The 23,265-nt window shown below is 40.7% G+C and overlaps 1 protein-coding gene across 1 annotated transcript in view; it reads right to left on the bottom strand.

The window, feature by feature from the left end:
- The window catches only part of helb (helicase (DNA) B), a 37,121-nt gene extending 15,473 nt beyond the window's left edge, over nucleotides 1-21,648 (bottom strand). The window contains exons 1-8 of the mRNA XM_068050477.1: nucleotides 21,438-21,648; nucleotides 18,244-18,609; nucleotides 15,232-15,440; nucleotides 11,753-12,544; nucleotides 4,965-5,145; nucleotides 2,332-2,473; nucleotides 1,410-1,555; nucleotides 585-669 (exon numbers count right to left, since the gene is read on the bottom strand). Of these exons, the coding sequence (XP_067906578.1) occupies nucleotides 585-669; nucleotides 1,410-1,555; nucleotides 2,332-2,473; nucleotides 4,965-5,145; nucleotides 11,753-12,544; nucleotides 15,232-15,440; nucleotides 18,244-18,609; nucleotides 21,438-21,624 (2,108 nt within the window). The 5' untranslated portion in view covers nucleotides 21,625-21,648. The remainder of the gene's footprint in view (nucleotides 1-584; nucleotides 670-1,409; nucleotides 1,556-2,331; nucleotides 2,474-4,964; nucleotides 5,146-11,752; nucleotides 12,545-15,231; nucleotides 15,441-18,243; nucleotides 18,610-21,437) is intronic.
- Nucleotides 21,649-23,265: the final 1,617 nt, after the last annotated feature.

The raw sequence follows: 23,265 nt of genomic DNA, 5'->3' as shown, positions 1-23,265 counted from the left end.
TGATAGTTATATCACCATTCCTTCACTGTCACTGGGTCAAAATCCTGGAACGTTCTCGCTAACAGCACTGTAGGTGTATCTACACCACACAGACTGCAGCAGTTCAAGAAGGCAGCTCACCACCACCCTCTCAAGGGCACTTAGGGATGGGCAATAAATGTTGCCTTGCCAGGGACACCCAGATCCCATGATCAAATAAAAAACAAAGTTACCTTGTATGGTTCCCTTTCTATAAGGGAATTACATTGGAGATCTTTGTATACATGGTGTTTCTCTTACCACAGAGAAATACAGTGAAAGCATTTTTTAATCTTTTCACAGCCCCCATTTTAGAGACCAGATTATATTCATAAAGCACCATGAGATAAATCTTAGTGGAGTGCAAAGCTTTAACCTCCATACTACTCATTTTATGGTTAGTAATATATTCAGTGAGTCTCAATTTACTGCACATTCATATCACTGGCAAAAATGCTCATACCTTTTATTTCTTTCCTCCTTCCTGCTTTTTTTGTGCAGTGGCACCTTAGGGAAAAATACTGTACTTTGCACTCCATTACCAACTTTCTTAAAAATATAGTTACCGTCTAAATGCAATGAACTGTGATGTCACATCATTGTCCAGGCCTGGGGCCTTTTTTAGTAAACAACTGATAGCTTCTTGAAGATCTGCCAATGACAAAAAGAATTCACAGTTATCATCATACTCCAAAACATCACAATCAAACCTGAAGTAACAAAGAAGATTCTGTGCATTTTGAATTGATTTAATCTTTGTGAGGATATTCCTTTATGCTATTTAATCAGCTCAGTGCAGTCCTTCATTCTTGTTAGCAGTGGTCCTCAATGCAAATCTGCATCCAACACATGCAATATTATGCCCGATTCCAAACTCCCAGTTACGACCTTTAGAAGACCCGCCTGCTCAAAAGCATTCATTTGTATTCAGCCATCATAAACAGTCAAATGTATACTAGTCGATCTTAATTCCCTCAAGATGTAGAAACTGTGCATTCATTGCACATGGGGAGTAAAGACCAAGTATATTTTTCAGATGAAGCAAGGTTAGAGGCCAGGGTATAATTGGACCAGGGCACACAGATATAATTCAGTCCCGATGAGGGAGAGGGTGTATTTACAGCATGAGAAGTTTACAAAGGAAGTTTCCATTATAAATGTGGACATAGGAACTTATAATGGGAACAGTTGGCAAAAAGTGGATGGAGATTTCAATTTTATACATTTTACTTGTCCATCTTCCACAGGAGTGCACAAGGAAGTTAAAATCAAGAGTCAGCGACAGCCATTACAAGTTCAAATGCTACCTCTGGCTAATAGCTAATGTAAAACATCCCTTTCCGATAGCAAGCTCAAAGTAATAAATCAACATGAACGGTTTTCATACTCACCAACGGGGCTATATTTGGGGGGTAGAGAAACAAGAATGAATTTTTTATCAGACGTTGGAACTGTGACATCTACACCCTTTGATATGTACATCACTGCATCATATTGCAACTCTTTATAAGTAGACTTCAATCCCATCTCAGCAATCCTGAGAAATAAAATTCATGAAAAATGAAATGGTTACATCAAAAGAAATTCAGATGCTATGAAAGCAAGTCTTTTGAGCATTATTTCAAAAACTACTTTTTCCCTCTCACCTACCTAGTCCCCCACTGTTTTACAATTTACCTTCTAAAGTCAGTGACTTGTGGGTAGCAGTTGCAATCAGTACCCGCCCTGACTTGCACAAAGCTTTGAGTTAGCAGGACAGAGTGGAACATGTCCAGTCAGACAGGCAGCTTGATTAGTGCTATTAAAAGGACACCTCACTGCAGAGGCAGGAAGATAATTTTGAGTTACAGTAGGACCAGTAATATTTACATGGCTTTAATTTTCCCTGGCATATAGGCCAGTAGCCAAGCCCTTTCCATTGTTTGCAGCCCATGCAGAAACAAAGTGAGTACTAATCAATAATCTATACAAAAAAGGAGGAAAAAGTGACCAATGATGCAAAAGAAACCCAAATAAGCTAGCAATGCAGCAGCAAAAGTGTAATAAACAAATTACAAAGTTGCCAAAATAAGAACAGAAGATCCAATTGCAAGTGGCAAAAACATTTTGGAGCAAACACAGGCTAGTCAGGATTCTTGAGCCTGCTTTTTAGGACAGATCATCCAAAATTCATCAAATTCCACTAAGAGGAGAATGAAGATACCGTGTGAAGTTTGCAGTGATTAAGAAAAAAAATACAGGAAAACCATTTCACTTTGTGCTCATGCATGTGAGTGGGTAACTATAGGTCCGAAGAAGGAAAAAAAAACATACTTAGCAGCGTTATCTATTATCAGCTGACTCTCTGCACGATGATTGGTTGCAAGTTCAATGCTCCATTTAATTCGGTATAAAATGGAGTATACGTCATTTAACATGTTGCCAGGTTCGATACTCGGTAACTGTCTAACATCGCCTAGAAGAAATAAAAGAAATAATTTTATAAACTTCACAAAATTAGAAACAGTGCATGTGCAGAGGCCGTTCAACTGCAGGGATGACCAAACAATGTGCAGTGACAGAGCATGTCATAACTTACAAAAGCAAAATACTGCAGGTACTGGAAATCTGAAATAAAAACAAAAATGCTGTAAATACTCTGCAGGTCTGGCAACATCTGTGGAGACAGAAATTAACTAGTTCTGATGAAAGGTCATCGATCTGAAATGTTAACGCTGTTTCTCTCTCCCAATGCTGCCAGACCGGCTGAGTATTTCAAGCATTTTCTGTTTGTATATCAAAACTTGCTCATCCCATGCTAGCTCCCACATCAGCCATGCACTAATTGGTCATCAAATGTTTTTTATTTTTCATTCTCTGTGTGAGCAGGACAGGAGGAAGGAAAATTGGGAGAGCATTCAGGCTGCTGTCATACAGCAACAATTTTGAGGCGGGGTGCAGGGTCTTAGGGTGTCGGATGATTGGGGTTGAGGGATCCTGGTTGGATAGTCAGGGAATTGGGCCCATGGTTGGGGTGGGGTTTATTTGGGAATTGAGACAGGGGGAAAAGAGTGAAATGGTATTAGGGGAATGAGGATCGTCAGAGAGATATGCTATGGTAGAAAGAGGGATTGTGCCTTGGGCGGAGGGTGAAGAAAGGGCTGGGGAATGAGTCCCATCATTTTCTGCAGAGGTGGAAGCAGCAGCATGGTTAGTGGGAGTGGTTCAGAGAGAGGAGCAACGAGTAAACAGTGAGTGAAATCTGGGGACCTTACTGTGGGCGCATCGCAAGCTCCAACTGCTACCGTTCACATCGGGCTGAGGGGGGAAACAGTGCATGGCACTGCCATCAGCAACAGCTATATTCCTTCAGTTCCTCTCAGGGCAACACACACCACAAACAATCCCCCGGCTTGACACCCAGTCTCAACTGTTGGCTCCTCACTCAGGATCTTGCAGAATTTGTAGCCGGGGCCCCAAGGTTCAGCCAAAATTGGGTATCCAGTCTCATTTTAATAAGAGGTGAACTACTGGCACCTGTTGCAAATCCAGAGGCAGCTTGGCCAATGTTTGGGCATGCTACATCACTGGTAAGTAGACAGGAGAGCTGAGCACGACCGACAGCAGCCCATAATCGTGCTGTGGAGTTGGGTGAGGCACTCTTTTCTTGCCATTTCTTTGTCAGCCTTCAGCAATGCCTGTAAGGGTCTCTGTTCAGGCCATGTAGTTCTTTAAAAGCTAGTCGGAGCTAGTGTTGTGCATGTTCAACGTAGTTTTTCACGCATTTTGCAGAAGGGTCCAGAAACAGGCAGACGATCCTCTTTTGCATATTTAAATTAATCAAACACTGATTTCAAGCAGCTGCCCGGGATGCCTAAAATCGGACTAATATGACAACCACCATGCGGCCAAAGTTGCAGGACCTTGCACCCAGTAATTGGTATATATCCCTCAGCCACCTGGTTTTATGGCACAAAATGGGTGAAATGCTACAAATTTCTACCGAGTATTTCGAATAAATTTTGCAGAATGTGACCCACGTCAACTGCTAAGATGTGGGATCAGGCCCACCATTTAAAATAAGTTTGAGACCCTTGCTCTAACCATCCATTCATTTGAGCCCCATTGCTGCTGTCTCTTTCTACCCATAACTGCAGAGACAAAAAGAGGGAGAAGTACTTAAGAGTACAAAAGGGAACAAAAACAGAAGGAGAAGCTGACAAAAGTGATGCAGAGGGGAAAGGAGGAGATGGATGGATGAAAGAGGTATAAATAACTATCCAAGGATTCCAAGAAATAGACTGAGAATGGCCATGACATTAATCATGATTCTGCCTGACTCAAAGGCAATTTAATCAGATATGGATGTCACTACGTGCCGCAATGCTCCAAGAGGTTGGAGACCTCTGATACAGGAAGTAGTACTAGCGGTCGGAAAGCAGTCGCAGCTAGAGACTGATTAAAGTCTACATTATAGTACTGCACAGGCATACGAAAACAAAAATCGAATACATGTACGCTCAACGATAATGATTTATTAAATATGTGGTGTTAATGGGTCATTTCTGGAAATGTTCATTAATTCACATTCAGCAAATTATTTGTTTAAATGCTAGTTAATAGTAGCATTAAATTTGAAACCATATAAATTTTAGGTTTACTTGACACCATTAGTAACTGTACTCTATAATCTAAAAGCAAAATACTGTGGATGCTGGAAATCTGAAATAAAAACAAGAAATGCTGGAAATACTCAGCAGGTCTGGCAGCATCTGTGGAGAGAGAAGCAGAGTTAACGTTTCAGGTCAGTGACTCTTCTTCAGAGCAGTTCTGAAGAAGGTACTCTATAATCTGTCTGTCTATCTTGCTTTGCATGCAGAGAAAACTGAAGAAAATAGTATTTTGGAATGCATGTTAACGATAGTAATGTCTTCCGAAAACATGCAAAACTATCAGCAGACACTTACCAAGGATTATAAGCTTTTTGAGATTGGCATGTTCCATAAGCAACTTTAAAACTGTACTTAGGACCTGCACAGAGACCAAACTGCCCTCATCAACAATCAGAACCTGGACATCAGAAAACATCCAATCGTCGAGTGCTCCTAACACCTTAGCTTTCTTGGTAGAAAAGAAATTCCATATCACCTATTTAAAAAAAAATAATTCAAATGTTCTTTATCTGGAAAGGATTCAAAATTTTAATCTGCATTTTTCTCCCTAAGCAATGTTCAAATCCTACAAAAAGTCCGAAGTTATATTTACTAATCAAACGCAAATGAAGAAAAACTCACCAGTCTGCAACAACATTTTGCTGATTACAATATATCCTGTATTCTTTTCTAATAATTTTATTGCAATTCTATGTGTTCATTTTTAATCCTAAAGGAGAGCAAGACCTTAAAATTGAAGAGGAAACAATGAAAAACACAGATTATTCTGAAAGTTTAGGGTATGATTTGAGGTCCTTTCTACCTCTCATTCATTTTAGCTCTCATATCTTGCATCACTTTCATGATCCCAACTCCCTATACTGTCAAAAGTGTCTATTCAGCCTTGATAACTAGGTAAGCTTTGTAACATGTCAGGAATAATGAAATAGAAAGCTTTGTCTGTTAATCTCTCATCTTTGATAAGCATCAGAGTTTCATACTACATTTTAAGTTTAAAACCATGAAGCAAATTTAACAAAAGAAAACAAGGGACTAAGTAACAACTAGTCATACATTTAAGGTAGAAAGTCCATTATCTAACACTTTTAAGTGGAGAAAATAATACAAAGGATCACAACACTAAGTACTAAGGTAAACATTTGTAAATAACTTTTATGTTTTGTATATGCTTTTTTCTTTATAGTTTTATGATCCTGTAGTTTTTTTTTCCGGGAAGAATGCGGTGTGTCTTTAAGACTGGAAAAAGAGCTGTATTGCTGTAAGACTGAGTCAAAGAATGCATTCATGTTGCCTTGCAAACAGCCATTCAGAGACTGCAATTCAAAGGGTGCATTCTTGTTGTCTTGGATACAGCCACTCGGACTGAGCATCAAGAGATACTTTTGTTACAATTCAATTTTGAACTGGCTTATAATGCAAACAGTCTGTTCTAACAGACAATACAGACAGACAGCTCTGTGTTAGCACCGGAAAGGAGAGCTCTCAGCTAACTTAAACTGAAGGAAGGGAAGTTAGACCTTGACAATCTCTTGTCCCTCAAAAATTCTAAAGCTAAATTGATTCATTTAAAAAGTGTTTGCAAGTCGTTAATTGTTGAAATTCATCACTGCAGAAGGAAAGCATCACTTACTGCTGGAATTAGACTACAGACTGCTCTACTGTTGAAGAACCTTTTCCCCCATCGGCGGACTGTGAGGACTTCAAGCAACATTGGTCTGTAAATTTGCAAGGACTCTAATTTTTTCTATTTTTAATGTTGTTTATGTCTTAGTAGTGTTTAATTAGAAAAACTAAATTCTTAAACAGTTAATTTGTTGATTTAAAGACACCTGGGTTGGTTAGCCTCATTCAGGGGTTAATGGGTAGTATAATTTGGCAAGTTTAAAATGATATATTAGGAGATCTGTGGAGGGATGGCATTGAATTTTCAGTGCGTTTCTCCTACCACAATCAGAATCGCATATTTTGATTGAGGGCTTTGACTGGAGCAGTCGGTCTAACAATAAGCCCAGATTTTGCGGGCAGCCGTGAAGTGAAGAAGCTCACCACTGACCTTAAGAAAGCTGCCCACAAAGATTAGACTTCCCTTTCCCAACATTAGTTTGAATCTGGCACCATCAAGGCGATCTCAAGACATCCAGCAACAATAATGTCATCAAGCAGGATAAACAGTTTGAACAATATTAATTGTGTTTAATTACATGCAGGGGGTGGGAACTAACTGGGGATTCTGTGTCCCTATATCATACGAGTTAGGAGCAGAAGTAGGCCATTCAGCCCATCGAGCCTGCTCCACCATTCAATAATATCATGGCTGATCTGCTTCTGTCTCGAATTCCACACTCCCATCTACCCACGATAATCTTTGATTATAGATAAACACAGACTGAAACTGGGGTTAGGAGGCGCAAGCTTGTAATGTGTAACTCTGTAAATAAATGTTTTACATGTAGGGAGACAGGCTTTCATCAAGGCTGAGGTCTCAGAGAAAATTCGGACACCACTGAGGCATCGTATAAGACCATCTGAGAGAATTTAATTCAGGATATTTGGTGTTATTATAAAAAAGTCATAGGGAATGGAAAGGCCCTGGTAAGGTAATAGGTTATGATGGTATTACAGTACTTATCAAACTGTTAAGGTTCATTCCTCATGTTTAATCAGAATTAATTCCAAAATCTCAGACTCTGAGCAGTTGATAGAAGTAAATGAGGCAACTTATCCCTCAAATGCTCATGTGTATTGTGATGAAGGTCCTGAGGAACAGAATATGGTAGATCAAGGGTTCAAGGGTAATGAGTGATCATGGTAATATCAATGATCATGACACACGACAGAGCTATCACAGCCAAAGGCCAATTGCCCAGCGTGGGTAAAGGAATGGTATATATTCCAGAGGAGTCTAATGAATGGAAGGATGTGACAATTATGGGATGTGCAGGAAAATATACTGCCAAGTTTAAAAGGTCACAGACCTGAAACATTAACTGTGCTTCCCTCTCCACAGATGCTGCCAAACCTGTTGAGTATTTACAGCACTTTCTATTTTTATTACTGCCAAGTTTAAATATTGGTTGGATGTTCAGGATGACGGCCAAGAAGCGAGGTCCATGGACTGGCAGAATGGGGTGAAAGAATGGAGAATAAGAAAGCACAGTGCATGTATTGATAGTGGGTCCAGAACTGACTCTTGCATCAGAAAACGATGTACCAGAGAAAGACCCTGCAATCATGCAAGTGGAAGACCTCGCAGTAGTGGTCCAGAAAAACATAAAAATGCAAGTAAGGTCGAAACTTGGATAGATTAGACAATGAAATAAAAGCCACATAACAGTCTCAGGACAGAACTAGAAGAAGTCCTCATGATCATGAAGTTTTGGTGGCTGCCAATAAACTTGAGGATAATCTAATAGGAAAGGCAAAACAAAGGGAATTAGATAGTTCGACAGTATTTGGAGTTTATTCTGAAGTACTAGACAAGGCAACCAGCTTTGTCACATAGGTGGATTTGTACTGAAAAGGTTCTTGTAGATTGGACTTAAAAGGCTAAAGCGAGGCTAGCTGTGAGGGAATTGGAGGACCGAAAGGGTGATACAGAGGTTAAAGTGGACTCTCCCACACCTCTTTTGGTCACATGAATATGAATGTGTCATTCAATTGACTTTAAAACCACATTTCTGCAGGGCAATACTTTTCAGAGAGACATGTTTCTGAAACCTCCGAAATAGGTAACAGATGCAGAGGGAAAGTATGGAAACTAAACAAAAGCATCCATGGCCTGAATGATACTTCCAGGGTGTGGTATTTTTCAGAGAGATCTGTTTTGCTGAAAATAGGTTGTGTTCAACTAAAAGCCGATCCCGCAATTTTTTTAATCAGTATCATAAAGGAAACTTTTCAGGCATCTTCATAATTCAGGGTGATGATTTCTTATGGGGTGGTACTGCGAAATTTGAGAAATGTGTTGCTAAGATTAAAGTAGAATTTAAAATTGGGAATCAGACTTATAGGGCTTTTAATATATTGGTTTAGATATTAAGCAGAATAGGTCTGGAATAATTTTAAATTAATAATCCTATTTAGAGAGTGTTACTCCTCCCATCCCAGTTGATCGTACTACGTCCTCATAGAAAGAAGTCATATCTAAAGAAGAGAGAGAGCAATTGTGAAGCTCGATTGGTCAGTTGACCTGGTTGGCACTTAGTTAAAAACCCAGTTATACTTCATTCACCAAGGTGCAACTTCAAGGGTTTTTACAGCAAAACTAATAATAACAGGAAATGTTCTGGTCAGTTCAGTAATTTCTAATGATTCCAATTTGGGGGAACTTCCAACAGTGCACAATATTGGGAAGCGTGAAATCACTGACAGCAGCCTCTGGATTTCCATTTTTAACTGTGCATGTCCGGACTCCTGAGGATTTCAGTTTCAGAGGAGTAATGAACGCCAACAGTTTTGCAAAATACTGGCGATTAATTTCTTCCCCACTGCCCCTCAACCCCTCTAAATTTAAATGATTGCTTGACAGTTTCAAACTGACCAGTTCTTTTGCTGAGACTGTCTCAAATTAATACTTTAATTTAAACAGAACTGCTCTTTTCATATCTCAGAAGAGCGGGTCTTATATTTGGGATATCAAACCACTTTAAAAAAAAATTTAAAAAGGAATTACCAGTCAGGTATAAAACTGAACTAATCACACAACATTGTTTGAGTTTGAATGGTTCCTCTCCAGCCTACAACCAAACAAACTTTTCAACAGTATAGTGAAACAGATTTTGGACAAGAATTTTTTTTTTATATTCGTTTCATGGGATGTGGGCTTCACTGGCTAGGCCAGCATTTATTGCCCGTTCCTAATTGCCCTCCAGAAGGTGGTGGTGAGCTGCCTTCTTGAACTGCTACAGTCCATGTGGGGTAGGTACACCCACAGTGCTGTTAGGAAGGGAATTCCAGGATTTGACCCAGCGACACTGAAGGAACAGTGATATAGTTCCAAGTCAGGATAGTGTGTGGCTTGGAGGGGAACTTGCAGGCAGTGGTGTTCCCATGTATCTGCTGCCCTTGTCCTTCTAGGTGGTAGAGATCGTGGGTTTGGAAGGTGATGCCTGAGTTGCCTAAGTGAGCTGCTGCAGCGCATCTTGTAAATGGTACACACTGCTGCTACTGAGCGTCGGTGGTGGAGGGAATGAATGTTTGTGCATGGGGTGCCAATCAAGCGGGTTGCTTTGTCCTGGATGGTGTCGAGCTTCTTGAGTGTTGTTGGAGCTGCACCCACCCAGGCAAGTGGAGAGTATTCCATCACATTCCTGACTTATGACTTGCAGATGGCGGACACACATTGGGGAGACAGGAGATGAGTTACTCGCCACAGAATTCCCAGCCTCTGACCTGCTCTTGTAGCCACAGCATTTATATGACTCGTCCAGTTCAGTTTCTGGTCAATGGTGACCCCCCCCCCTCCCTGCCCCCAGAATGGTGATAGTGGGGGATTCAGTGATGGTAATTTCATTTAACATCAAGGAGAGATGGTTAGATTCTCTCTTGTTTGAGATGGTCACTGCCTTGCACTTGTGTGGCACAAATCCTACTTGCCACTAATCAGCCCAAGCCTGGATGTTGTACAGGTCTTGCTGCATATGGACATGGGCTGCGTCAGTATGTGAGGAGTCGTGAATGGTGCTGAACATTGCATAATCATCAGCAAACATCCCCACTTCTAACTTTATGGCGGAGGGAGGGTCATTGATGAAGCAGCTGAAGATGGTTGGGCCTAGAACAATACCCTGAGGAACTCCTGCAGTGATGTCCTGGAACTGAGATGATTGACCTCCAACAAACACAACCATCTTCCTTTGTGCTATGTATGACTCCAACCACTGGAGAGTTTTCCCCCCCGATTCCCATGGACTTCAATTTTGCTAGGGCTCCTTGATGGCATAATCGGTCAAATGCTGCCTTGATGTCTGTAAAGTATGATTCCATGAGTATGACTATGTCAGGCTATTGCCTGACTAGTCTGTGGGACAGCTCTCCCAATTTTGGCACAAGCTCCCAGATGTTAGTAAGGAGGACCTTGCAGGGTTGACAGGGCTGGGTTTGCCGTTGTCGTTTCCAGTGCCTAGGTCAATGCCAGGTGGTCCATCCAGTTTCATGCCTTTTCTTACACTTTGTAGCAGTTTAATACTGAGTGGCCTGTGAGGCTATTTCTGAGGTTTAAGAGTCTACCACATTGCTGTGGGTCTGGAGCGACATGTTGGCGAGACCAGGTAAGGACGGCAGATTTCCTTCCCTAAAGGGCCTAAAACCAGATGGATTTTTACAACAATCGACAATGGTTTCATGGTCACCATTAGAATAGCTTTAAATTACAGATTTATTAAATTAATTCAAATTTCACCACCTGCCAAGGTGGGATTTGAACCCATGTCCCCAGAGCATTATTGTAGGCATCTGGATTACTAGCGGCAAACCTTCCTTGCTATCACCTCATTCTTCACCATTTCCACTTTTCCAGCCATCAAGCAGGGGTTGGAATAATGCCCCATTTCATCACTTAGCCATCATCTGAATTTCTTGTCAGCCACAGGGCTTTGCCAGCCATTTCTTTTCACCCAAGCCACCTTTGCCGAAGTTAAAATATACATTAAAAATGTTAGCAGCCATTGTAATTACAAGCAAGATTTTTATCCCCATATGCAAATAGATTCCAGCACGCCATGTCAGCAACCTGTAAAGGCGACTTACATGCAATTTCTCAACCCTACTGCATAAATTAAGTTGATTCTGTAAAATCAGCCAGAGTAACCAAAGTTGATTAGTCTTAATATATTGCCTAATGCCAAATCTGAAAATCGACATTATTAATATACTTTAGTTATTTTTGAAAAATGTTGGAGAAACTGATCAACAAATCATTGACTTTTACATAGTGCCTGGAGTAATATATTCCTTTTAAAAAATTTAGCCTCCAACACGATAACAGGAAAAGTGCTTTAGGAATCCTCTGAAAGGTCATCTGTTCACTTCATGCTAAAACACAAAGAAAAGATTTGAACTATCTATAACTGTATCCTAATTACCTGGTGTAAAGTATAAGCACCAAATCCAGTTTTTTTCTTTAAAAGAGATGCTGCTTTTCCAGTTGGTGCAGTGAACAGCACAGATGCTTTTCTGACTTCACCTTTTTCAACAGAGGCAACTTTGGAAGCTTTACCTGCTGGAATATCCCAACTTTCAGGAGCCGACTGATCCCGCTCAAGATCTCGACATGCTTGCAACAGTTCCTCATTTTCCGCACTCTCCATATTTTCAACTACTGCCTTGAAGATAAGGCTGACAAGCGTGGTCTTTCCACAGCCGCCTTTACCACTAATGACCGTAACAGGATTTACACACATCATGGCAGCAGCTTTCAACTGATCTGGGTCCAAATCAACACCTTCACTGTGCTCTGTATACTCAGATAATCTTTCCTTCGGAATTGGAGTGCTGGCTTTTCTCAGAACTTCCTCCACAGAAATGCGCCATGGAGGTTTCTCCACAAGTTCCGCTATACAAGACGCAATTTCTTTCTCACAGTTGTAGAAATGTGTGAGATACACTCGCTTGTTTTCTATTACGATAATCTTGTAGTCCTTTAAAAATTTTAGAGATTCCCATGCACTTTCAACACTGAACTCAGATGGACGTAATTCAGTCAGCTCATCAACATTAACATAGGTGTGTCCCTTACTCCAGCAAGTTTGTTTGAGTTTATCATAAATGACCAAAGCATGCTTTTGTAACTCTGGAATTGTCCTCAGTAGATCAGCTTCCTCAAAGGCCATCAAGGATGCCTCACAACCAGTAAGTGTGAGCTCCTTTAAGAGAATCTATCAAAAAGTAAGCAATGTCTTTCAGAAATCATTCTTGAACTAAGCATTTAATATGAGAACAGCTGCACCTTAAGCTAGTCTTTAATCATATCTATACGTACGAACATAAGCATTAGGAGCAGAGGTAGGCCATTTGGCCCCTTCCGCCATTCAGTAAGATCATGGTTGATCTGTTTGTGTTTCGAATTCCACACTTCCATCTACCCCCGATACCCCTTGACAAGAAAGTATCAAGCTCCGCCTTAAAAATATTCAATGACCCTGCCTCCACCATCTTCTGAGGCAGAGTTCCAAAGTCACACACAACCCTGAGAGAAATAATTTCACCTCATCTCTGTCCTAAAAGGGAGACCCTTAATTTTAAAACAGTGCCCCCTAGTTCTGGACTCACCCACAAGAGGAAACATCCTTTCCATATCCACCTTGTCAAGACCGTTCAGGATCTTATAAACTTCAAACAAGTCTCCCCTCACTCTAAAGACCTGTTCAGGTCAGCAAATGAAACCCGACCCGAGCCCGACAGAACCACATCCAACCCCGACCCCGAGTCCTTCCATTTTTTCCCGCGCCCAACCCAACCTTCAGTTAACCTGCCTTCCGTTTTTCACTTTGTTGCTTATCTGCACAAGCTTAAATTAACTGTAACAAAATCACCTTTCAAGCCCAAAAAGTAAATTAACATTGGAGCCACTTACCTGAGGTTATGATAGAGCGTGTCTGACCCGACCCGAGCCCAAATGCCGGACCCAGAAGTGCGACCCGACCCAAACCAAACCTGACACATGTCGTCGGGTCCCGTTGGGTTCGGGTTGGGTAGCCGGCCTTTACCTCACTCTTCTAAACTCCAGTGAAAACAAGCCTGATCTGTCCAGCCTTTCCTCATAAGACAATGCACTAATTCCAGGCATCAATCTAGTAAACCTCCTCTGAACTGCTTCCAATGCATTTACATCCTTAAATAAGGAGACCAAAACTGCACACAGTATTCGAGATGTGGTCTCACCAATGCCCTGTATAACTGAAGCATAACATCCTTACTTTTATTTTCAATTCCCCTCGTTATAAAAGATAGCATTCCATCAGCCTTCTTTATTAACTGCTATAACTACATACTAACTTTTGTGACTCCTGCACTAGAACACCTAGATCCCTCCGCACCTTGGAATTCTGCAGTCGCTCTCTGTTTAAGTAATACTCTGCTTTTTGATTCTTCCTGCCAAATTGAACAACTTCACATTTTCCCACATTAAACTCCATCTGCCAGATTTTTGCCCACTCACTCAACCTATTTATATTAGTCTGCAAGCTCCTTATGTCATCGTCACAACATACTTTCTTACCTATCTTTGTGTCATCTGCAAATTTAACTACCATAACATCACTCCCCTCATCTAAATCATTGATTTAAATTGTAAAAAGTTGAGGCCCAAGCACAGACCCCTGCGGGACTCCACTTGTCACGTCCTGCCATATTGTTTAGTCTCAGATAAAAGACTTAATAATTTATTGATTTATTTAGAGATACAGCACTGGAACAGGCCCTTCGGCCCACCGAGTCTGTGCCGACCAACAACCACCCATTTATACTAATCCTACATTGATCCCATATTCCCTACCACGTCCCCACCATTTTCCTACCACCTACCTACACTAGGGGCAATTTACAACGGCCAATTTCCCTATCAACCTGCAAGTCTTTGGCTGTGGGAGGAAACCGGAGCACCCGGCGGAAACCCATGCAGTCACAGAGAGAACTTGCAAACTCCGCACAGGCAGTATCCAGAACTGAACCCGGGTCACTCAAGCTGTGCGGCTGCGGTGCTAACCACTGCGGTGTAACATTTTCCAATATTTAGGAATTCAAGCTGAACTCCAATGGCATTGTTTCCTATAATTGATTCTTTTGTTTGCCAATCTCTAATTCTTGCTGTATTTCTCTCTCTGTCACACTTATTTCCTCTCCCCACTTCTACTTTCATAGATTTTTCTCATTGTATGGTCGATATTTTTGTTGCTGTCTATTGTCATTATTAATTTTCTGCAAGTCCTATTTTCAAATGTTTATTGATATCACACAGGTTCAAGTTATTACATCAATATTAAAATAGCTGGCTACTGATCTGAGATGAATAACAAGCATAAATAAAATGAAGAGAGAGCGGAAAATATTTCCCTCCCGCCAGGTTACAGCCTCACAATCTTGAAGCCAAATAACATCGTAATGAAGTCGATAAAATTATACCTCAAAATAAAGGCCTGCTTGAGGATACAATTTAAACATGACCCGGGCCCAACCCGACCACATCTAACCCGAACCTGACCCAGGCCTGAATCCTTTGTTTTTTTTTTCCGTGCCCGACCTGGCCCGACTCAACTGCTGGAAATTAATCATGCTTACTCTTAACTTCGCTTTCCCTCCCTGACCAAAAGGCAGCACTGCCACTGTGTCCGACCCGGCCCAACCCGAGCCCTAATGCCGGACCCGGAAGAGCAACCCAACCCGACCCTGAAACATGTCGTCGGGTCCCGTCGGGTTAGGGTCGGATAGCCATGCTCTCCCTCAGAAAGCAACTCCAGATGAAAAACAACTGCATGCAGTATAATGTTTAAATGCATATACACAAAAATCAACAGCATAATCAGGATATCTTCATATTGACAATTGTGCTCACAGAATAACTTACAAGCCTGAATCCTAGCTTCCACACTTCTGTCTCAATCATTTGATCCAGCTGCTCCAGAGTACAGAGGGCGAGGGGTTCTCTTTCATTTTCTTTCATATTCTTTTCCTCCTTCGGCGTCAAAATATGCAAAAAGTGCCGTGGCAAAAGTTTTGGCAGATACGCCATCAGATTTCGGAACTTCAAAGCAAGCTGCACATATTGACCTTCAACTAAATTACTGGACAATTAATAACTTGAATCTTATGCAGTATTTTGTACAGATACTTATACACATGCATCCATTTAACACTCAGATTAACACTAACAGGATAATTCCTTTAAGGATTGCCCTAGTCCATTTCTAAAATAACTTTCTTTTTCTGATTACACTTCTGTGAAGCGCCCTCGAATATTTTTCTATGTTAAAATCACTGTATATATGCAAGTTGCTGTTATCTTCCACACAAGCAATGACCATTCAGTTCCCAAATTTCTTTATTACCTTTTCCTTCAACACACAAATCTAATCTTAAATGTTATGGTCTTTGGTAGTGCATTCCACAGCCTCAAAACCCTCTCGGAACATAAGAATAGGAGTAGGCCATTCAGTCCCTCAAGCCTCTTCTACCATTCTATGAGATAATGGCTGATGTAAACAAAAACGTTTCTCATCATTATGGCTTCAACCAGGATTTTAAAACATGTAATTCCGGCAGGGAGTACTAGACAATAACTATGAATTGGATTCCTGATTATTTTCTCCTCTCCATCCCAGGGATGCTGAGACCAATAGCAACCCTCATCTAAAGAAGGATGACTTAGATGGAGTGGAACAGCGGTTCACCAGACTAACCCCTGGGATGGCAGGATTGTCTTATGAGGAGAGATTGTAGAGTTTTGAAGAATGAGAAGTGATTTCATTGAAATTTACAACGTTTTTACAGGGCATGACAGGATAGATGTAAATAGGATGTTTCCTCTACCTGGTGAGTCTAGAACCAAGGGACATAGTCTCAGAATAAGGAGCAGGCCATTTAAGACTGAGATGAGGAGGAATTTCTTCACTCAGAGGGTGGTGAATATTTGGAATTCTTTACCCCAGAGGGCTGTGGAAACTCAATCATTGAGCATGTTCAAAACAGAAACCGATAGATATCTGGATACTAATGATATCAAGGGATATGGGGATAGCACAGGAAAGTGGCATTGAGGTAGATGATCAACCATGATCTAATTAAATGGCGGAGCATGCTCAACGGGCTGAATCACCTACTTCTGCTCCAATGTTCTTATGTTTTAACTCTCCTTGCATCCTGGCTGAAATTGTCTAACCGAGCACAAAGCAGAGATTAAACCTGAGCCAGAGTGTTTGGTGTCACACCACACCATGAATTTACCCACGAGGCTAGGTGACTGTGGAGAGAGTGAAGATGGCAAAAATTACTTTAATGTTGGGAAAAAAAAATTACAGTACCTAGCCTGTAAAATTCCACAAGTTCAGTTTCCTGGTTTTCTTATACACTTGAAATTTAAAATTACAACTAACGTTCTAACATACGCCTACACTTTGTTACTTACATTCTAATAGCCTCTCCTTTAAAAGAATCCTTTGCACTACCTTTTACTATCCAATTGCCTCTTCAGCAAAGAAACTGTGTGTTCTACACAAGTGACATTAGGAAACATTGGACTGGTTGACAGGAGCTGTGCTTTTGTATGAAACAAGACTAACGCTACTTGAGATTTTATAGTAAGACTAAATAATGACATCTTCATTGAATAGAAATAGAGTAGCATATCATACAACCCATCAACTACTAATAAGCCACACTGTGTCAACTTGAAGAAGATGCACTTTAGGGGTTTACGATTCCAATTTTTAAATCATTTTATAAATGCCTGCGAAATAAAAATGATCTATCCCCACTGTTTCCAGCTCAATTTTTTTTGGTTGTAATCTGAAACATTAATGCTATAAAAATAATCCATATGTAAGATAGCAATAAAAGCCTCGCTTCACACTCATTAGACAGAAACACTTAAGTAGTATTTAGATAAGCACTTGAAACGCCATAGCATACAAGGCTACGGGCCAAGTGCTAGAAAATGGGATTAGAATAGATAGGTGTTTGATGGCCGGCATGGACACGATGGGCCGAAGGACCTGTTTCCATGCTGTATAACTCCATGACTCTAAATATGAATTCTATTATTTCCTCCTTTTGAACTTACATAGCTGTTCAGCATACAGGATCATGAAAGATACATTCAGTTCGGATCTAGTTACTATCCACATTAGACAGATTTAAAAAAAATGTTCTAATAGTAGTTTGTATTATTAGATATTCATGAACTGACTCATTAAGACTGTAAGCCTCCTACAGGGTGATTTCTGAACACTGCAGGGAGATATTGTACACTATACATCAATCATTCTAATTTAAATTTGTGAATCAAATAGCTAAGATAAAGTCACTCAAACCATACAAAACAGGATTTAAATAATGACATCTTTACTTTGGGTAAAAAGAGAGCAAATGGAAATTATAATTGCTGCCACTGGAACTGATTTATTGGGAAAACTGTGGACTTCTGAAAATCTGCATTAATGAGTATTAATTAAAAGAGACTGTTTAGTGAATTTGGAATATTGGTCTTCAAAATGCTTCATTTTCCAAGCGTTCATTTTACTTTCACAATACATCTGATGGTTCTGTCATTGCTGAAATAGCCTGTAACTTTACGCAAATATTTACTTTGTCATTCTTCAACTTCTTGCAATAAGCTTTTGTACAACTTTTCTAAAAGAGCCCAAAGATCAATATTTCTTTCTATATTCACATCTGATGTAATGTGACAGATTTACTTCCGTTGCAATTTAATAGGACAAATTACAGCAACTTTCATTTCCTTTTACCTTACTCTTGCAGCTGCTGATCAAAGATATCTTATGCTACTGATCATTAATGATCATATACAAACTTTCAATAAAGGAGCAAAACCTATAATCCAAAAAGAAATACCTAAGCTTACCCGAACAGCTTATGGCTTTAATAATGCTTTCTGCAAAACCTTTTTCTTCCGTATCCTTCTTCTCAATTGCAATCCATTGTAAAGTCATCAATAAGTTTGAAAACTCAAGGTTACTATTCTCCGACAAAGAATCAATAAAGAATTGTATATGTTGCTCATGGACGCCACATGCTGTTAGGAACAGGCTGAAAATTTCCTTTCTCTGATCGCCCAGCTGCCTCCTCAGACTGTAAGATGGATACCACTGTAAATACCATTTCTTCTGTTTGTACACAATCTTTGCAGTCACTTTCCACCAAGGATCAGTAAAATGAAACTGTCCGTACACCTTGTAAGTTAAATTGGAGACAAGGTCTTCGATTGTAACTGGAGAAAGATAAATACAGATATGTGAAGTCTAACTGGTAACTTTCAAAGGTTTACATTAAAAAGTAGGTATGCATCTGCTAAATACACTTCCACCCGATGATGTTCTCATATGACCACTTTATCAATAGAATGCATTGAGGAAATGAGAAGTGTTTTTAAAAAAAGGATTCATCATATGGCATATTCAACTACTTGTTAACAGTGGTCCAAATAAGACTTCTTTGATAAGAATTTTTTCCCTACCCAGTTTTTCCTCTTTCCTGGAAATGTTAGTATGGAATTTCCTACAAATTTGCGCCCAGAGACACATACAATCTGGGCATTAATCCAGTATGCAGTCCAAAAGAATGCAAAATTTTGAGCTTGAGGTACATGAGCAAGTACAAAATGTCCAATAATTCTTAATTGTCAATCAATCTCTTCACTCATAATAGCCCCACCTCCAGGTTGCACAGTTATTAAGCATGTTTCCTGCAATTGCGCTTGCTTAGGGGCTTTCAAATTACAATCAGGTTTTTGGACAAAGCAGGAAACTGTTATTTTTCTGGTGTTTTATTGAATGCATTTGACTGTTTCTTATTAGCAGTATCCTCACTGAAACTGACACTGTATTTTCAGTTTCTATAAATCCATTTTTATGTCACACATATAAGTCACATTAAAAACTGAAAAGATTCCCCGATTGCAGGTTGTTAAACATGCTGTGCCTAATATGCACGAATGATGTTTAAATGAGTTGAAATTTTAGTCTTCATACTTAAAGATATTTATTTGGTGCATTCATTGGGCCCTGATTATTTATGCCGATTTCTGTCCATTTTACATTCAGGCGTATTCTAATGAAACTCAGAGGAAATTTGAGTGTTACTTGACGTCTGCAGAATGGGCACAGGAACGGATGCATTTTCAGGCCTAACTTCCTGGTTGCACCCATGGAGGATATTCCAGGTCAATGACTCGTGCTGAAGTATAGTCCTATGGGCACTGGCAACCATCCCATATCTTTCCAAAGTGGTCATGGTTCACATGCCACCCGAGCAGAGCTAGTGGGCTATTTACAATGAAGACTATCGGCTCCCATCATCATTCAAAATCAAAAATTGCAAATTTAAAGCAGTACCCGAGGTACCTCGCTTAAGCCCAAGTATCAAAGTGTCTTAAATGTTGCTGTGATTAGGGAAATTGTACATTTTCTGGAGGGATGAACTAAGAGGTCAATCGATCTTCTTCACTCACGGGCACAATCACTATGGTGAAATGAATGAAGGGTGTCCCTTCCTCCAAGTTTTAACACTTGCATTATGTTTTCATTTTTTCTGTTCTAATTGTCTCTGCTATGTACCATAACCCCATTTGCGTTTCAGTCTTGTTCTGTAGTTAACTTGTGATTATCTTCATCAATTAAGGAGCTTCAGCATTTTGCATCACTAGACAGTAGTCATTAAGCTGAAGCATTAAATGTTTCGCTCTCCACAGATGCTGCGTGTTTCTAGCATTTCCTGTTTTTATTTCAGATTTCCAGCATTGTGCTTTTGTCTTAGTGATGTAACTAGCTTGAAGTTATTAGCTCCTATACAATTGCCTAGATCTTGCAGTGGTACTGACGGCAGAACGGTCAGTTTGGGCTAACATTACTCCTCTGAATCAAAGGGATTTTCAGGTGTCCAGCAACAATATCATCAGGTAGGTAGCCAGTTAAATTGACAATTTTTGCAGTAGTAGTGATGGCGAAATTGTCAGCAATCATCATTACTCCTTTGAAACTATCAGCAACATCTGAAGTCCGCACATGCACGGTTAAACATGGAAATCCAGAAGTTGCTGTCAGTGATTTTACGCTTCGCCAGAAGGTGCGCTGTTGAGGTGCCCCGACAATGCAATAAGGTAGAAATCACTGAACTGACCGTTTTACGCTATTTTCTCACTGTAAAAACCCTTGAAAAGGTTACACACCATTGAATAAAGTGTAACCGGGTTTATAAAGGCATACTAAGCTCAGAATTACTGAACAGTCTCTGAAAAACTAATTTTGTAGCTGTGGAATGTCAAATATCTGCATTACATTAAAAAATGCATATTTTTAAAATACTTTTCTTTAAAAGCTTTTATGATGTTTCAGCTTCTACCTTAATCCCACGTGATGTCCCAATCATTTCACTCTGTAAAATTTATTTAAAAGTTAAGGAGCATCAGTGCATTTTACTTCCTGGTTTGCTATCTGTGAGAATACCTCAATGGCCACTGACCTTGAAGAAAGCTGCCCCCAAAGATCTAGCGAATCCATGATGTGGTTTTTCCCTTTCCTGACATCAGTTTGAATAATTCATTAATAATTCATTACTGCTGAACAGCCTCACTGTGCCTCAAAAATTAATCTTATGTTTGTAGAATGTTGGATTTCTCCATCGATAAAATTCATATTTTAATATACTTTTTAATGTTTGATATTTCAGCTTTGACCTTAATCTCATTTATATGACCTATTTACTTTGCTCTTTGTTACAATTGTAATTAAAAGTGAAAAATTCAGTTAAAGAAACAGAAAGTGCTAGAAATACTCGGCAGTCAGCAGGTCTGGTAGCATCTTTAGGTCACAGAAATGAAACGATAACTCTCCTCGGGGGCCTGCTGAGTATTTGCAGCATTTTCAATTTCTATTTCCGATTTCCAGCATCCACAGTATTTTGCTTGAGCATGTGATACACAAGACTCACTCCACGACAAGTGTGGACCCCTTCAGCCAGTAAGGAAACTAAAGGTTTTGCTGGATTGCTCACGCCTCGGGCATTGAATGTATTGCAAAATGAAATTCCTTTATCTTTTACCGAACCGTCGCGCCACAGAAGAGGCTTTGATAGAGCTTGCACCGTCAGACACACTAATCATATCCTTGAGGTCCAGAAACTGCGGCACTTCGTCCTCGTCCTCTGTATCCAAGCCTTCCTCCGCTACTTTGTCTTTTGGCGGTAAAATGTAACCTTCCAGGACAATGAAGTTGCACCATCCTGCCATTGTTGCTCTGTAAGGACAGAGAGCCGGCGCCTCCCCTCACCCACCTCCAGCACCAATGACAGCCTCACATTGCAACCCGCCCATTCCCGCTACACCAATCCCAGCAAAGCTCCCCCTTTGCAAATCCATTCCTCCGCAATTCTCCCGAGCGCTCTTACGCCCCAACATTTAAAGATGCTGTTTTGATTACCACCCCCCAGTACACTGAAATGCTCATTTTCTTTAATCAATCGTGCCTCAATCATGCAAACATTTTTGGGACACTTTTAAGATTCAGTAAATAGGGCTGCCAACTCTGATTGGAGACATGGGAGGAGTATTCATCATGTGGCATTCTCACTAAGTCTGCATTTACGGTATAAAGTTTGGGCAGCCTGTAGTATCTTTACTTCTGGTTTTGTACCAATCAGCAGCTATTGTAGAGGTTTCAACAAAGAGGCCACGCCTGAGCAGGCGAGGAAGAGAAACTGGAGGTGGGGAATGGTTCGCCAATAACTAATAGTAACATTGGTAACACTCAGATTTCCATCATAACCAGCAGTAATGCAATAACTCACTGATATAGACTATACTCTATACTGCTATACTCTCAGCACTACATGAACTGCTATGCCTGTGCTGGGACGAGGGAGCAGTACCCCAGGACATGCGCGATGCCAACATCATCACCCTCTATAAAAACAAAGGTGACCGCGGTGACTGCAACAACTACCGTGGAATCTCCCTGCTCAGCATAGTGGGGAAAGTCTTTGCTCGAGTCGCTCTGAACAGGCTCCAGAAGCTGGCCGAGCGCGTCTACCCTGAGGCACAGTGTGGCTTTCGTGCAGAGAGATCGACTATTGACATGCTGTTCTCCCTTCGTCAGATACAGGAGAAATGCCGTGAACAACAGATGCCCCTCTACATTGCTTTCATTGATCTCACCAAAGCCTTTGACCTCGTCAGCAGACGTGGTCTCTTCAGACTACTAGAAAAGATCGGATGTCCACCAAAGCTACTAAGTATCATCACCTCATTCCATGACAATATGAAAGGCACAATTCAACATGGTGGCTCCTCATCAGAGCCCTTTCCTATCCTGAGTGGTGTGAAACAGGGCTGTGTTCTCGCACCCACACTTTTTGGGATTTTCTTCTCCCTGCTGCTTTCACATGCGTTCAAATCCTCTGAAGAAGGAATTTTCCTCCACACAAGATCAGGGGGCAGGTTGTTCAACCTTGCCCGTCTAAGAGCGAAGTCCAAAGTACGGAAAGTCCTCATCAGAGAACTCCTCTTTGCTGACGATGCTGCTTTAACATCTCACACTGAAGAATGCCTGCAGAGTCTCATCGACAGGTTTGCGTCTGCCTGCAATGAATTTGGCCTAACCATCAGCCTCAAGAAAACGAACATCATGGGGCAGGATGTCAGAAATGCTCCATCCATCAATATTGGCGACCACGCTCTGGAAGTGGTTCAAGAGTTCACCTACCTAGGCTCAACTATCACCAGTAACCTGTCTCTAGATGCAGAAATCAACAAGCGCATGGGTAAGGCTTCCACTGCTATGTTCAGACTGGCCAAGAGAGTGTGGGAAAATGGCGCACTGGCACGGAACACAAAAGTCCGAGTGTATCAGGCCTGTGTCCTCAGTACCTTGCT

This window comes from Heterodontus francisci, chromosome 18 (genome assembly GCF_036365525.1).
Source record: "Heterodontus francisci isolate sHetFra1 chromosome 18, sHetFra1.hap1, whole genome shotgun sequence".
NCBI classification, from domain to species: Eukaryota; Metazoa; Chordata; class Chondrichthyes; order Heterodontiformes; family Heterodontidae; genus Heterodontus; species Heterodontus francisci.
This window is presented reverse-complemented; position numbering and strand designations above follow the sequence as displayed.